The sequence below is a fragment of the Colletotrichum godetiae genome (genome assembly GCF_030913485.1).
Source record: "Colletotrichum godetiae strain CBS 193.32 chromosome Unknown BDP55scaffold_111, whole genome shotgun sequence".
Taxonomy (NCBI): domain Eukaryota; kingdom Fungi; phylum Ascomycota; class Sordariomycetes; order Glomerellales; family Glomerellaceae; genus Colletotrichum; species Colletotrichum godetiae.
In genome coordinates this window covers 51901-64564 of record NW_026851359.1, presented here as the reverse complement: position 1 = coordinate 64564, position 12664 = coordinate 51901, and the positions used below count along the sequence as shown (strand labels likewise).

Genomic DNA, 12664 nt, shown 5'->3' with positions numbered 1-12664 from the left:
TCTGCAGAGCGCGGCCAAGCAAGCCGGCCGTTCCGATACCCAGGGCGCCTTCATACCAGTTGTTCCATTCAATTGGTTCAATTTCGTTTCGCATTTCAATATTGTAACACTCAAGTAACGCAATTCTAGGCAGCCTCACTCCCAGACATATCGATGTGCGGTTGTACACGGGAACTATCGCTCGTGCGTCAGCACTAGATGCCGGGTCCGGTAGGTAGCTCGTAGCCTTACCATGGCCGTGACATACAATCCTCTAAGGTGTGTATGATGCCTTGGCCAGACTGCGGGGACTACTTAAGTCCAACGGCATGGGCGATAGTAACTCAAGTCCATGAAATCAGTTGGTCACTTTTTGTCTCCTGACCCGTTTTGAACCAAGACTACTAAGGCATCGATCATTTCATCTGCCCCAACATCAGAGTCGGCGACGTTGCTCAATATGGCGACGTACGGAGATCCAACACCACCAGTGCCCCCGCTTCCTTCAGCGACGAAGCGCTCAAAGAAGAGTCCTCAAGAAACCTTGTCCGACTTCTGGGACAAGTTCCACTCGAAGTATCCGGGTAAGGTGACATCTATCTTCCCTCGTGCCCTCTACTCCTCTCTTCTCCCTGCTTTTGAGGAAAAGGGAGCATCATCCACTCGCAACGCGCAAGAATCCTACGATGCGGCTGCTCGCGAATGCCGAGAGAAGGTCAAGCGAGTTATCCGAGAGTGTGAGAGGACAAATGAAAAGTTCACCGACCCCGACTTCGACATCGAACGTGACCCTAATAAGAACTGTCTTAACGGACTCATCCGCGATGGGGACCAGGGGACTGGCGGAAGTGGCGGTGGTGCGGGAGATGTACCATATGTGAGCAGCTGGGATGTGAAGAACAGCCTCGACACTCTGAACGCCGCGCAAATCCTGGGTCCTAGCTCTACTATCCCCATCGACCCCACGGCGGTAAGCCGCTTTCTTGGGGGCGACAGTGACATCTGGAACCCCTTTGCCAATGCAGCCGCCGGCAAGGGAGCCAAGTCTGTATCTGGCAAAACCTCGAAGCGTCATGGCGTCCGCGGAGGCGAATACTACAACCCGGGCTCGATCCATCGCGTTGACTGGATCTTCGACTCGCCGCAGTTCACAATGAACGGCTACTCGTCTTCCGACATCAAGCAAGGCTCCAATGGTGACTGTTGGTGGCTCGCGGCAGTCGCCACGATTGCGCATCGCAAAGATCTCATGGAGAAAGTCTGCGTTGCTCGCGACGAAGAGTGTGGCGTCTATGGATTTGTCTTCCAGCGCGACGGCGAGTGGATTTCAACAGTCATTGACGATAATCTCTACCTCAACGAGTCGGACTTTGACTACTACGGAGACGTATATGATGCCAGTGGGAAGAAAGCTCGCCTACATAGGAAAAGGCTACAGACAGGATCCGATGCTCTATACTTTGCCCGCTGCGAAGATCAGAATGAGACGTGGTTGCCGCTTCTCGAAAAGGCATATGCCAAAGTTCATGGTGATTATGAGGCCATTTCGGGTGGCTGGCCCGGCGAAGGAGTTGAGGATATGACAGGTGGCGTAACCTCAACTATCGCTACTAACCGCGTGTTGAGGAAGGACAAGTTGTGGAAGGAGCTTGTCAACTCGGACGGCGAATTTGTCTTCGCCCTAGCTGCTATGGGCACCGGGTGGGACTGGCAGAAAAGTGGCCTCGCTTTGGGACACGCATACTCTATCCTCCAGTCACGAGAAGAGGTTGACGAGGATGGGAAGAAGGTTCGCCTCGTTCAGATCAGGTAAGACTTTTCCCCAGAGATCTAATATTTTGCTTTGATCTAACAAATTTGCCCATAGGAACCCCTGGGGTCAACGATCTGATGGTGGTGTCGGCGAATGGAACGGGCCATGGTCTGACGGCTCCAAGGAATGGACACCATACTGGCTTAAGCGGATGAATCACACCTTTGGCGATGATGGCGTCTTTTGGATGTCGTACCAGGATATGCTTTCAACCTTCATGTACATCCATCGCACACGCCTGTTCGACGACAAGTGGACCGTCGTGCAACAGTGGACTTCGGCCAACATATCTTGGGTTACAGGTTTCCTTCAAACTAAGTTCGTCGTTGAGGTCAAGAAATCGGGCATGGTTGTCATCGTCTTGACGCAGCTCGACGACCGCTACTTTCACGGATTTGAGGGGCAGTACTGGTTCGAGCTGCACTTCGTCCTCCAACAAGCTGCTTCTCCGACTTCGATGGCCGGCGACAATTCGAAGGATGGAGAGAAGAAAAAGACAGATGTTCCTGAACCAGAGCAGATCTGCCGCGTCCGCCCTGTACACAAATGGGAGAACCGCTCAGTGACCTGCGAGGTCGACTTGGAGCCAGGCATCTATGAGGTTCTGCCCAAGATCACAGCCGTTCGCAACAGCGAAGGTGACGTCAGCACAATCAAGCCTGTCGAGGAAGTGGTCAAGGAGTACGCTGAACGCAACCCGCAAAAACTGCGACAAGTCGGCCTGCAGTACGATATCGCCCACGCCAAGGGTGGTGTCCAGAACGAGGACGAGCTCGTGGAGAAGAAGAAGCTTGCGGCAAAGCAGAAGAAGGAGAGCAAGAAGGCGAAGAAGAGAAGAAAGCAGAAAAAGGCTCTTGGAATCGCGGCCAAGGCGCTCGAAGATTCGGCTAAGGTCGTGTCTGACCTCGCCAACGAGGGCAAGACTGATGAAAAGAAGGACAGCAAAGATGGTGCCGACAAGGAAGGGAAGAAGGCGGAGGACAATGATCAAAAGAAGGAAGGTGATTCGATTGCGATTAAGACCTCGGTGAATGAGGCAACCAAGCCTAGTGAGGCAGAGAAGCCATCAGGCTTATCTGGGTCAAAGCCCGGCGATGGGCCCACCCCGGAGCCAAAGAAGGACGAGGAGAAGAAGACTGACGAGAAGGCTGCCGAGGAGGAAACTTCTGAGAAGGAAACTGGCAACGATAAGAGCGACAAGAAGTCCGAAGAATCAAAGCCGGCTGAGGAGACCGTCGTCACTGAACCCAAGTCTGAAGATGTCTCTGAGGAGGCCCCTGCTGAGGCTGCTGAGGAAGAATCTTCTGATTCAGACTCCGATATTGAGTCAGTTATCTTGGATGACGACGAGGAGTTGCCTGGGTCTCCATGGAATGCTGTGTGTGTTGTGGGCTTGCGTGTGTATGCTCGGGACCCTGAGGTATCCATTAAGCTTGTTAAGCCGAGTGATGCAGAGGAGGCCTCGAGCTTGATTGTTGATGGTGAGGCTGCTGGTGCCACTGCTTGAAATTTGTATATAATGAGTGCCATGACCGTAACGAAATAGCTATGTAGGATTCAGGATTTATACCTCCTCTCGCCACTTGACTTTAGAAGTTGCGGTGATAAGTATATTAAGGTGAGCTAGCTAGCCCCTTTGCTGCTTATCGCGAGGGATCCGTCAACTCGATCAGGAACCCCCACTATTCCTATTCGGGTCATCAAAAGCGATGCATCGGAATCGAGTCAAAAGTTAGCCCTTCATCCAACTTCTTCACGGCACCTTGGTGTCTCAGAAAAAGCCGCAACTGTCAAGATGTCACACCGATCGAGATTCCCAGTGTCATGGCTTCTCTACCAGCCTTTGCTGTTGGCATTGGCCCTTGCTTCACCAACGCACTCACGGTCGTCCAGCTCTCCCGCGAAACATTTCCCCGATACGGCCGACATCCCGGGATTCTCACTCAGGCTCGGACCTAACACGGCGAGTGTGTGCAATAGCTCAACTCCCGGTGTCGCCGGCTTCATTGATAGCAGTGAAGGCGATGATGAGAGTCATATCTTCTTGTCGGATTGGAAGTCCAATTCGACCTCGAGGCAAGGGGCCCGCGCAGGGGCCACTTACAGACCATACTTACGAGATCTACGGTCTACCCAACCTCCGGTTAGAACCTCCTTTTTACACCTTACGCAGAAGTTAAATATATATAGATTTTGACCTCTTCGTCACCCACGGTTCGAACCATCCCTGTGATAGGAATACCAACACTGATCAGTGGTTAAATCCCACTATCGCAGATCAGCAAGGCATCTCGCAAGCAGAAGAGACGACCTCCTCGAACGGAACGCGACAGGAGAATCGTGCTACCTACCCGACGGAAAGCAGGCGACAAGACGCGAATCTCTACGACGGAACGAAGTAGAGGAATCGCAGCCCTTGACTGCCCACGAAAGGTCGACGTCCATCACGTCAAAAACAAACCGCAATTGAAGGAATCGCGAGAAGGCGACCAAGCTACCTACGTCGCCCTCACGCGATTTGTCCTACTCAACAATCCACGGGCGGCCCGTACGCCAACAGAGGAAAACAAGCGAAATCACCAGATTCGCCAGATTGGCAAATCCACCGCAGATCTCGACCGTACGACGAAACAGGCCCAATTGGAGGATATAAAAAGGCACCTCAGGACCACAGAAACAAACTTTCAAGGCAATAGGGTGTTCAGGTAGGAACCAGACCCCGCCGGTAGCTCCAGGCGTATTTCTTGGTCGAATCCGAGGAGGCTACCGGGATCGACGGCGATATCGCCATCATCAAGACCGACTTCGAGATTCCAAGGTCAAGCTTCCCCTTCTCACCTACACCCACCACCCCTCGGCTGTTCCGAAGGAATAAGAGCCAGGCGGAGTTGAGACGAGGAAGGAAGGGATTCAGAAGCATCACAACGCTCACCCCGTAAAGGGGTGTGAGGTACCCAATTCTTCAGACTACACATCCTCGCCGAGCTACGAAGGCAAAGAAAGAGCCTGTTGCCCCAGTTGGCACGGGAGAAAGCCAAGAAGACGTCTGAGGAGAGAACACGAAGAGAGGGCCACCGGAAGACCTCTCTTATACGATAGGGTACGCCACAGGAAGAGAAAACCGTCAACAAGAAACATGGCGGCCAATTCAGAAGACCAAGAGCAGATGGTGACGAGGCTCGCCGCAAGGAGGTTGGAGGCCGCGGGAAGCTCCCAGACCCCGACAAACACGGCGAGCGACGACAGTGCGCTGCTACCACGACCAACAAGCGGATCTGACACATCCCCATCAAGATCAAACACGCCGGCCCCTACAAACAGAAGCACAAGCCAAGGGACGACAGGGGGCGAGTCAGCACGCAGAACGCGCGGAAGGACTCCCATCCCAGAAGATTGGGTTGAGATTAATCCGGAGTACTGGGGGAAATGGTCATATCGAGACTCAGACCACCCCAATGGCGAGCAAATTGATGCGGCGTTAGTCTTCATTATGGAGATGTACGCCCGCAAGGGGCTCGAAGGGCAACCCCTGTTCTACAGAGTCGTAGACGACCTAGGCGACTGGAAAGATGAATGGTTCGCCAGCGCTAATCCCGGTGTCGTCAAGGAGGTGAACAGATTCCTCCACTGCCGAGGCGTTCTGCCAGCCCAAGGGGCAAGGCGAAAGGCCCACGAGACACTCGCAGCGACAGTAGCCGCAGAGGACTTCACGCCATGGGACCAGAATCAGATCGACAGAGCAGTGTCAAAGTACGAAGAATTCAGCAGACGAGTGAACCAACCGGACTTTCTGCTGAAGATCACCAACGGTAACATCGCGGCGCCCAATCTAGCGCAGACAAGGGGGATCACACCGGAGGCGCGTCAGACGACGATTCCGCCCATCGCGGTGACGACCCCAACGACAATACCAATCCGAGGATTGATCCCAAGCACCCAACAAAGTACGAGGTCGACAATGCAGACACCACCCAATTACGCTGCCGCACGAGAAGCACGCGAAGAGAACGATCCAGCGGTAGCCAGCACAAGACAGTTCACTGACCTAAAGAAGATCTTTCCAAAAGAGAAATTGTACTCAGGGGGGAGATATGAGGTCCTGCAAGAAACCCTCACGATGTTCTACGACTACTGCGAAAAAGTCGGCATCCGAGAACACCAATATCATTCGGTAGTCAATGTCATACTGACAGGGAAAGCTGCCGAGTACTACTATCAAGCGGTGCGTAATATCGATCGAACCGACTTTCTCAGCATCGTTGACACAATCCGAAGTCGATTCGAGACCCAAGATAGGAGCCTCGAGCTCCTCTCGGAGCTGAGGGCATTGTCATTTAGCTCTGTAGCCAGAACAATGGAAGGAAAGTCGAGAATTGAGATCCTCGAGGAGCTCATCGACAGGATCGACAAACTGGCGAGGACGCAGCCAAATGAGGGGACCAATGAGCGAAAGGTCGGTTATCTATGTACGGCGGTACAGAGGGTACCAGAGGCAAAGATGACTCTACATCAACCGCCTGAGGACTACGAGACGCTGTGCTCGAGGCTGAGGTCCAGCTTCAACATCGAAGCCAGGATGCCAAATCAGACTCACCTCCAATCTCACGAAGGCCCTCACCAACAGCACTGGGTGGACCGCACGTACAATGGCAAAGGAAGAGAGGCAAGGTATGGCAACCGCCAGGGGGGAGGAACAGACTCCTCAGGGGGGCGCTGGTCCAACACCAACCGAGCACCGCGGAAAGGGAAGTGCTTTATATGCAAAAAGGAGGGTTGTTGGTCAAGCAACCACTCTGATGAGGAACGCGCCAAGTCGTACGACCAATACAGAAAGGCAAAGGGCACACAAGGCAAGACGGGCCATGATCGATTCAACCAATTCCTGGTGGTCTACGAGGACCATCCAACGAACGCAATCGAGTCGTCTGAGAGCGAGGAAGATCTTACCCCGTACACTCAAGACCTCGACTTCGACGAAGTTAACGATGTCACCCATTCTTTCTTCGCCCCGTCAACCTCAGGAGGATATACAATGCTGAACGAACAGAGAGCGGTACAAGCCCTAAATGAGCAGGCTTTCCTCCATGGTTGGCAAGGGAAGGTCCCTCAGCCAACGACAACGCTCAGCAGCACGGGGGACACGAATGCTAATACCGCAGCCATGGCTCGCACTAAGGTCAAAGGGCCTGGGGAGGAAAAGAGAACGATGGGCTTACAAGCACGCAATTTATACCCACCAGGAGGGTTCTACGGTAATCCAGTGCAAGCATTCCATGCCAGCGAAAGGTATGGCTCGGAAACCTTCCACGGGATTATTCCAGATACCGGGGCATCACAATGGTCGACGGGGGGCAAGGGACAATTCCACGCACTCCAAAAGATCTCACCAGTGACCCTCAACACTACAAACGCGGGCATTGCGAGGATCAGTTTCGGCCCAGGGGAAGAGATAAGTGCCTTAGGTACTGTGGATGTAAATACACGATTCGGAACGATGATTTTCCACATTCTACCCGTCAATACACCATTCCTCCTATGCCTGAACGACATGGATAAATTGGGCATTGTGTTTGACAACACAAGGAATAGAATGTCCAATGGAAAGCACTCTGAGCTCGTCGATCGACGATGGGGGCACGCGTTTATGAAGCTTGAACCAGACGTCAAGTCCATCAATTACTTGACGGAAAGTGAACTCAAGCGACTACATCGACGATTCGGCCATCCGTCGGCGACGAGACTATACAATCTCCTCAAACATTCAGGGAACGATGTGGAAATAGGGGCTCTAGAGCAATTGACGATGGTGTGCCACCAGTGCCAAATGAACGCCCAGAGCCCGCGCAGATTCAAGTTCAAATTACACGACGACCTCAACTTCAATTGGGAAATCGTCGTTGATATCTTCTATTTGAACAGTCGACCAGTACTCCATATAATCGATGAAGCCACATCATTCCAAGGAGGCCAATTCCTTCGAGATATACAAGCCAAGACCGTGTGGGCAACGCTGAAGCGCTGTTGGATCGATACATACCAAGGTCCACCAGACGGCATCAGAACCGATGCCGGCACCAGCTTCAAGTCGGCGGAATTCAGGGAGAATGCCACTTCGTACGGCATCCAACTGAAAGTCGTCCCTGTCGAAGCGCACCACAGTATTGGCAAGGTAGAAAGATCACACCAGCAGTTGAAAAGAGCTTTCAAGATCATCCAGGAAGAGAGCCCTAGTTCAACGGACGAAGAGTGCCTCCAGACGGCACTCAAGTGCTGCAATGATACCATGGGACCCAAGGGGCTCGTTCCGACGCTGCTTGTGTTCGGAGCATACCCACGAACGACGACGGCCTCACCGCCGTCACCAGATGTGACCCAGAGGGCGCGAGCAATCGAGAAAGCAATGAAGACTCTCCGCGAGGCAAATGCTAGAAGGCAAGTCAACGAAGCCATTGCTACGCGCAATGGGCCCGACGTGAGCCTCAACCTCGACATGCCCCTGAATTCGGAGGTACGGGTATGGAGGGAAACCACAAAGCAATGGACAGGCCCATACAAGTTAGTCTCAATTGACGAACGATCTTGTGTCGTCGCGAGAGATCGAGACCAACCACTGGAGGTGTCGATCACTGCGGTACGACCGTACCACGTCGACCCCAGCGGAGTGATTTCCAACCCACAAGAAGAAGAAGAGCCAGGGGAACCACCTCAACAAAGCGATGAGGGACAACCAAGCGATGAGGGGCAGGAAACCATCCTCGACGAGATCATCGTCGCAGCACCCTCAGACGATGAGGCAGAAGAAGAACCAGTACCCCCACCGCAAGCAAGACGCCGAGGAAGACCCCGAAAAGCACCTCAACGGCAATTCATGTCTGACACCAAGGCTACTGCTGTCTTCTACACGGCCAAGGAGAAAGCAGACTTCGCGATGGCGGTCAAGCTAAGGGAACAAGGGATAATCACAACTGCAGGACGACCGTACGAAGGCTCCGACCTCATCGAAGCCGACACACTGCGCGATCGAGGGGTCTACAGATTCATCACCTACGACCCAGAGAAGCACGCGAACCTCCGCATCTTCAAGTCGCGAATGGTCCGCGAGATCAAAGGAAAGGGGACAAATCAGCCGTACGAGAAATCAAGGCATGTGATACAAGGCTACGGCGACGTCGAGAAGGCGGCACTGCTCACGCAGTCGCCGACAGTTCAGCGCTGCAGCCAACGACTAATGATGGCATTGATGGCATCACTACGGCAAAGAGGATACCGGATCTGGAGTCGTGATATCACCCAGGCATACACCCAATCGGCGACAAGGCTCACGAGGAAGATATTGGCTTACCTACCAAGGGAGATGGCAAGCAAATACCCGGACGACACGATTATCGAAGTGCTGAAGCCACTCTACGGCCTCGCAGAGTCAGGCACTCACTGGTGGGCAACATACCACGATTTCCACATCGACAAGCTCTCGATGATTACATCGACGTACGATCCTTGCCTCCTAGTTTCCGCGCATGCAGACGATCCATTTGGAATCGTCGGAATGCAGACCGACGACACATTAGGGCTTTCTGATGCGGCCTTCATGGAGAAGGAGGACAAGGAGCTGGAGAAGGCAAAGTTTACCGCCAAGCCAAAAGAGATCCTCACAGAGGACACACCACTTGCGTTCAACGGCGGGATCCTCACGATCGAGGGCGAGAATGTCGTCTTCCGACAGAAGGGGCAAGGCGAGAAGATCACCCTCATCGACCCAAGGGCAACCGACTGCCAGAAGCGGTACAAAGCAGAGCTCGCACGAGGAGCTTACATCGCAAGCATCTGTCAGCCAGAGGCCACTTTCGACTGCGCGAGGGCAGCGCAGGCCACTTCGCCGACGGAACGCGACTTCGACGCCCTCAACCGACGGCTACAGTGGCAGCAAGTGAACCTCGATAGGGGGCTCGTGTACCAACCCATCGACCTGAGGGAGGCGAAGCTCTACGTGTTCGTCGACGGCTCATTCGCGAATAATGACGACCTCACATCGCAATTGGGATATGTGATAATCCTTGCCAACGAGGCAATGGGAGAGGAGAACTTCACGATCCGCGGTAATGTCATCCACTACTCGTCGACGAAGAGCAAAAGGGTCACACGAAGTGTACTCGCCTCAGAGGTCTACGGCATGGTTAACGGCGTCGACATCGCACACGCGATCTCAACGACGCTGAAGAGGATTACCGATCGACTTGACATCCCCACGATACCGACAATCGTCTGTACCGATTCGTACTCGCTGTATGAGTGCCTCGTCAAACTGGGCACCACGAAGGAGAAGAGGCTGATGATAGACATCATGGCCCTCCGGCAATCGTATGAGCGCCGCGAGATCCTCGAGATCCGTTGGATCAACGGGGACGATAATCTGGCGGATGCTTTCACGAAGGCAACGCCCAACAAGGGGCTCGAGCACTTCGTCGGCGAAGGAAGGGCGACGATACGGATGGAGGGATGGGTAACCCGCAAGGAGCAGAAGAAGGAGGAAAAGGGGGCAGCCTCGGCGAAGGAGCCCGAGATCGAATTACACTTCCAACCGCCGTAGTTGGGCGATGAAAGAGAGAGATAGTCAGTGTCGGATTGGAAGTCCAATTCGACCTCGAGGCAAGGGGCCCGCGCAGGGGCCACTTACAGACCATACTTACGAGATCTACGGTCTACCCAACCTCCGGTTAGAACCTCCTTTTTACACCTTACGCAGAAGTTAAATATATATAGATTTTGACCTCTTCGTCACCCACGGTTCGAACCATCCCTGTGATAGGAATACCAACAGCCAGATCAACAACCATTCTTTGAGAATTTGATTGAGGGGATACTCGAAAACTCAGGCTCCGGATTCACAAACTGTGAGACGGTGCTACGTGTTTTGAAGGAATGCTGGAAGGACCAGGACCACTACGGTACGGACAACAGTGTCCCTAGAAATGCAATGTCACGGCTGGGGATTTGTGTCCTTTTGATTTGAGCCATGGCCCATCAGAGACTCCTGCTTCCTATTACAAAATGTGACGGTGGCCAAGGTTATCTTAAGACATAAGTAATCCCCAATTTAGGGGAAAATAGTGTGTCAACTATTCAAACCATTGGAAAGACCCAAGAGATGCTGAAAGACACAAGCAAATCCCCACTGCAGGCTGCGAATTATTTCGATACGACTTCATCCGTCTAAGGTAAGATAATCTCATCACCCGGAACCCCTATCCTAGTCCAGCTGAATTTTTCCCACTGAACGATGAACTAGAACTAATTTCAACATGCTTGAGTATTACCGCTCTGGTTTCAATCGTCAAGCACTTGGACTTTCAGCGCCAGAGCACTAGGGTCTGAGGCTGTTTTGAAGGCCTTCTCACCATCTTCGAGGTTGAATCGGTGGGTGACTAATGGCTTAAGATCAATGACTCCCTCAGCAACAAGCCCAATGGCCCGAGGGTAGATATCTCGATAGCGAAACTGGAACCGTAACTCGATTTCCTTGCCGGCCATGTACATGATGGGAATCGTGGCAAAGTCTTTACCACAGCCGATAACAAAGACTATGCCTCCGAATCGGCAAGACTACAAATTTTGATTAGCTTGGATATCCCTGCCCGACATACAATTCGTGTAGATAACTTACGTATATACCGGTGACCACACTTGATTCAACACCAGTGCATTCAAGCACTGTTTTGGCTTCTTGACCAAGAGCCCTTTTGATGTCCTCGGCTATTGCCTGCGGCTCCTTTCCAGGGACGATGAGCACAGTTCGCACTCTGGGAACAGCCCTCTTTGCCATGTTTAGTCTAGTCTGATTGATGTCTGTAATGACAATTGGATTTGCACCTGCCGCATTAGCAGCCAGCAAAGTGGCAATACCGATAGGGCCAGAACCGCAAATGACCACGGAATCACCCAAGCGAACGCCGGATCGCTCGAGCCCCGTCAGAGCCACTGACAGCGGCTCGAGAAGAGAGCCCTCTTCATACGACATCTCATCAGGAATCTTATGAAGCCAGTCTTCTGGGTGCACGTGGTAACGCGTAAGGGTTCCGTGGTATGGGGGCGTCGAATAGAAAACCACCTCTGGGCAGGCATTGTATCGGCCTGTTCGACAGAAGAAGCACGATGCCTTCATACAAGGGATGCCGCACTCGATGGCCACCCTGTCGCCAACTTTGAACTTTGTCACCTTGGGCCCTACGCCCACGATCACGCCTGCGCTCTCGTGACCTAGCCCGTTTTCACCCGTCACAACCATCTCTCCAATGTGACCTGCTTTCCAGAAGTGAACATCGGAGCCGCAGATGCCAGTTGCTCGCACGTGAACTAGGCACTCCCCTTCGCTTGGGATCGGAACATCGAGCTTCTTGAGAAAAAGATCATGCTCAGGGTTGGTATAGATTGCAAGGTTGTCGGGTTTTCGGCGAAGGATATCGGCTGCGTTCGATGCATCCATAGTAGGTATCAGTGGTTGATGAGTATTACTCCGAAGTGGATGGCAAAGAAGGCTAGTGAGTGTCAATGACGAAGTGAGGTGGGAGGGAGCCTCAACCTAATTGCGGCCAGCTTTTTATACAACAGGTACTGTAAGTACATATAATCTCACAAAAGGTAGGCAGGTCTGTTGAATGTCTATCTATCCTGGCTCAGGAGCTTCGGAATTCTTTACCCCCCGCTTACCCCCCTCCGAGCACATTGGTCACGTCTTCCACATCTGATCATCCAGTCTCAACAAATTGGCCCAAACACACCGTCTCCTCACAAGACACCAGAGACGGCGCCGTATCAAGTCACCGCTACCCCACGTTCGGCGCACTGTCACCCGGTTGGGTTTCCGCCACATTGTTG

At 52.9% G+C, this 12664-nt stretch overlaps 2 protein-coding genes across 2 annotated transcripts; one reads left to right on the top strand and one right to left on the bottom strand.

The window, feature by feature from the left end:
- The first annotated feature begins 256 nt into the window (after positions 1-256).
- Positions 257-3541, top strand: BDP55DRAFT_596816 (calpain family cysteine protease). Its single transcript, XM_060570996.1, has 2 exons — positions 257-1788; positions 1847-3541. The coding sequence occupies exons 1-2, from the start codon at positions 440-442 to the stop codon at positions 3297-3299; spliced, it is 2802 nt and encodes a 933-aa protein (XP_060421728.1). The 5' UTR covers positions 257-439; the 3' UTR covers positions 3300-3541.
- A 7417-nt stretch (positions 3542-10958) lies between these two features.
- BDP55DRAFT_774333 (L-arabinitol 4-dehydrogenase) lies at positions 10959-12395 on the bottom strand. The gene is made up of 2 exons (XM_060581206.1): positions 11454-12395; positions 10959-11392 (listed from the first exon to the last, which is right to left on the bottom strand). Exons 1-2 carry the CDS (start codon positions 12270-12272, stop codon positions 11117-11119), a joined length of 1095 nt encoding a protein of 364 aa, XP_060421727.1. The 5' UTR covers positions 12273-12395; the 3' UTR covers positions 10959-11116.
- Between the last annotated feature and the right edge of the window lie 269 nt (positions 12396-12664).